This window comes from Geospiza fortis, unplaced genomic scaffold (assembly GCF_000277835.1).
Source record: "Geospiza fortis unplaced genomic scaffold, GeoFor_1.0 scaffold590, whole genome shotgun sequence".
Classification (NCBI taxonomy): domain Eukaryota; kingdom Metazoa; phylum Chordata; class Aves; order Passeriformes; family Thraupidae; genus Geospiza; species Geospiza fortis.
This window is the reverse complement of record NW_005054402.1, coordinates 100,274-104,065: the sequence shown is the minus strand read 5'-3', so window position 1 is coordinate 104,065 and position 3,792 is coordinate 100,274. Positions and strand designations below refer to the sequence as shown.

The window sequence follows — 3,792 nt, the reverse complement described above, 5'->3', positions numbered from 1 at the left end:
TTTTCTCTCACCAAAAAAATCACCAGATTGGCAAGAGCCTAAATGATGAGCTGCAAAAATCAAAAAGCCAGGCTGATTCTTGGGAGCAAAACCAAGGGAGATTACTATGGATCAATCAGACCTTTGGAAATTTTGCCTAAGGGGCACCATCATAACCAGCATTTCATATAATCTGTCATGGGTGTATCATTATCTGTTGCTGTTTCAAAACTATTCTTGGTGGAAATTCCTCCCTATTTTCTGAACATTTAATACCAATCCCTGCAGGAGATGCAAATGCCAGAGAAATCTCTTCCAGTGTAATCCTCTTCCTTTCCCACCCATGAGCAGTGTTGTATTACTGCACTTGTCCTCTACACCTGACCTGTTAGGAAATCTCTTTATATTCCTTGTAAAAGAACCTTGGGAAGCAGCAAATCCTGTTGTTTATGAGAGACTCAGCTGTGTTCATCATCCATCCTGTGGGATCTACAATCAGGTTGATTTCCCCTACTTTTCTAAAGGTGGGGAAAATTCCATAAAGAAAACCATTCCCCTCTTCAGGAATTTGGGATAATGGATGCAAACACATCCACAAGTTGGGCAAGGACTGCAAATCCACACCATTAACAAGTCCAAATGGGTGGGTGTTGGCAAGGGGAAAACTACAGCAACATTCAGTTGCCCCATCACCCTTAACTGTAAGAACATCACCCTGACATTTTTGTAATTCCAGTTGCTCCATTGCTGAAGATGTTCCTCCCTGATTTGGAAAAAGCAGTTTATTCCAGGTTGGAGCCACCTCTTTGTCCAATGATATTCCACTTAACTGGATAATCTTCAAAGCCTTATGAACCTCTGACATCTTCAGGAACAATATCCTCTTCTCCTTGCCATGAGCAGGGACACCCTCCACTATCTCAGGTTGCTCCAAGCACAGTCCAACCCAGCCTTGGACACTTCCAGGGATCCAGGGACAGCCACAGCTTCCCTTGGCAAGCTGTACTGGGGCCTCACCACCCTCACAGGTAAGAATTCCTTCCCCACTACCCCACCTAAACTTCTCTTCTTTCAGTTTGAAGCAATTCCCCCTTGTCCTGTCACTCTATGCCCTTGCCAAGTCTCTTTCATGATCTGATCCCTTCTGATCCTCTGAGATGTCCTCCTCCCCTTCTGATGTCTGACTGCCACCCTGTGGCTATTCCACAATGTTCAGGTTCCATTTTTAAGGCCAAAAGGTTTCCACTAGATGGCAAAGTTGGGGCTGGTGTTCTTCCAAGGTCGTGTAATTCAGTGTATTTCTTGAGCCTGGAGAACTCTTCTCGAGCCTGGAAAACTTCCAGGAAACTCAGCACATTCATACCTGGTTGAGTCAGGTCCCCTTTCGCTCTTAGTCTTCAGAATTGTGAATCTGCTCATCTGTGTTATTTTTCCTGGTTATCCAGGCATTTGGTTTATTGTATATTGGATGTTCCCTCTTTATTGTGGCAGGGAAAACACAGGAGAAGCACGTTCTGGAGAAAGAGGATTAAGACAGTTCTCTCTCTGTAGCTGTGGACAACCATTTGTTCCACCTTTTACAGAGTGAAGACTCTTGCACTGATGTATTTTACTCTGATGACAGCACAAATTGGTAAGATAAGGAATTTTATTAATAGACTTTCCTCCATCCACAGTTGTAATACGAGGGAAAGAAATGGAGCAGGAAAGAAACAAGGTAAAACAATAACTAAGGCCCACTTTCTTTATGGTCTTAATCAACAGGTATTTGATTGTATGATGTATTGTTATTATATAACAATATATTATTTTAACAATAACAGTATTATATATATTATATAGGTATGACTGTATTATTATTCCCATTACAATTCTATCCTGTGCTTAACAACACTCTTGGCCTGAGAAGATCTAGTTCTTCCATTCTGTCAACACCTCATCCTCACTTTGGATGTTGATTGGGAAAAAAATTCCTCAAAATCAACCCATCCCTCCTGGATTCTAAACCACCAGTCCCTGGGGGACCAGGGTGATGGAGCATCTTCCTCAGTGATGTGGCAGGTGCTACATCCTGGCTTGGCATCTGTAACGCTGGAGCAGTAAATTAAAAGGCCCCAGGAAAGGCAGTAAGACTACTCAGTAAATCCCACAAGATTGGGATGTGTTTGGAAGGCACATCATCCAAGAGAGGGAGACCAGCAATGTTTTGGCTGAGGTGTGCCTGTGAATATGCAGCTGGATGAAAAGTTAAACACTTTTAAATAGCAGTCTGACCCCTACCACCTTTCTGAATTCCTTAGATTTGTCTGCTGCTCAGGCAGGAACGCCTCACTCTCCATGGGACAGGAGGCAGGAATTCTCTTCTTTTAACAAATCACCCAGAGGTCCAAAAAAGCCCAAAGCTTCAGGCACTAATCAAGAGTGATTATGATCACCCTTCACACAGAATCATTGTAGAACAGTTTGGGTTGGAAGGGACCTTAAAGCTCAGCTCATTCCATTCCCTGCCATGGTTTATTGTGTTCCACTAAACCAGGCTGCTCCAAGCCTTGTCCAGCCTGGTCTGGAATGCTTTCACTTCCTGCGTCACTCTTGTAGGGATCCTGGGTATGGATGGGACAGGTTTCTCTCTCTTCTGACTCAGTAATGGCTTCACAACACTCCAAAGTCTGGCATGGAGGGTAACCCCTTGCAGATCCCCCCCGGAATGTCACCAGTGGCCAAATAACCCAGAGGCTTCCAGAGATGTGGAGGGCAGCATTTCCACAGAATATGGCCCATAGAAAGACTTCCACTTTCCTGTTTCCCTACCTCAATTAGGGCTCTAACTAGATCCTATTCCTAGAAAACTGCTGCCTGCACCTCCCCACCCCACCCACATATGTACAAATTGGTCTGGGAGCTCCCTACTACAAACAGGGATTTGAAAATACTGAACCTACCCCATTCCCTAGAGCTTCCACATTTCCCTAATTCCCACATTCCTTGATTTCACGCTGTCCCAACTTTCTTATTACACTCACAGTAAGAGCCACTCCAAAAAGCCTATGTTAGATAAGAAGCTTCCCCCCTATATACTCAGCAAATGAAGAATCAGCAGATGGAAAGGAATCTGTTCCCAATCCCAAAGCTGCACCCAGCTCGGTGGGACACAATGTCCTCCATCCAGCTTCTCCTCAGAACTCAGCACCAGAGAAGAGGAATGAAAGAAGCACAAGAAAAAATTAAGAGCACATATTACAAAAAAAAAAAGAAAAAAAAAGAAAAAAAAAACCAACCAAAAAAAGAAAAATCATATTAATTACATTCATCCATGGAATTAAGCAGCACCACCTCCCCAAATCTGGCTTAGCCAGCTCTCCTCAGTGCAGGATCTTCAGGGTGACCACCACAGGAGGCAGCAAGGCTGGGGAATTCCTCTGCAGGGATCCACTGCTGCTTACTTATGTAGGTAAGCATCGAGCCAGAGCTCCCCTGAATCTTTCAGAGAGCTGCCAAGAGAGAAACAAGGGCATGAACCCCACGTTCCATCCAGAGCCTCAGGGGGAGAATTCTACAGACGAAGCAAAGGAGATCATGAAAAGATTTGGGTGAGAAGGGACATGCAGAGGCTGCCCCTCCCTGTGTGTTCCCTCCCCTTTTCACTCCCCAGCACTGACAGCCCCTGCCTTGGGAACACGGCGGGTCAATACTCACTGCACGATGTCTGCGAAGGCTGTGAGCAGAGGCTTGCACTGGTACTCAATGCCATGCTTGGCACACAGGGACTTCACCAGAGGGGCCACCTTCCAATAGTTGTGCCGTGGCATTGTA

The 3,792-nt window shown here is 45.1% G+C and overlaps 1 protein-coding gene across 1 annotated transcript in view; it reads right to left on the bottom strand.

Annotated features, from left to right (window-relative positions):
• Positions 1 to 1,609: 1,609 nt before the first annotated feature.
• Positions 1,610 to 3,792, bottom strand: part of LOC102040395 (acyl-CoA (8-3)-desaturase) — a 9,146-nt gene continuing 6,963 nt past the window's right edge. Inside the window, exons 11-12 of the mRNA XM_005426099.2 lie at positions 3,676 to 3,792; positions 1,610 to 3,470 (exon numbers count right to left, since the gene is read on the bottom strand). The exon at positions 3,676 to 3,792 is cut by the window's right edge and continues 8 nt beyond it. Coding sequence (XP_005426156.2) covers positions 3,419 to 3,470; positions 3,676 to 3,792 — 169 coding nt within the window. The 3' untranslated portion in view covers positions 1,610 to 3,418. The remainder of the gene's footprint in view (positions 3,471 to 3,675) is intronic.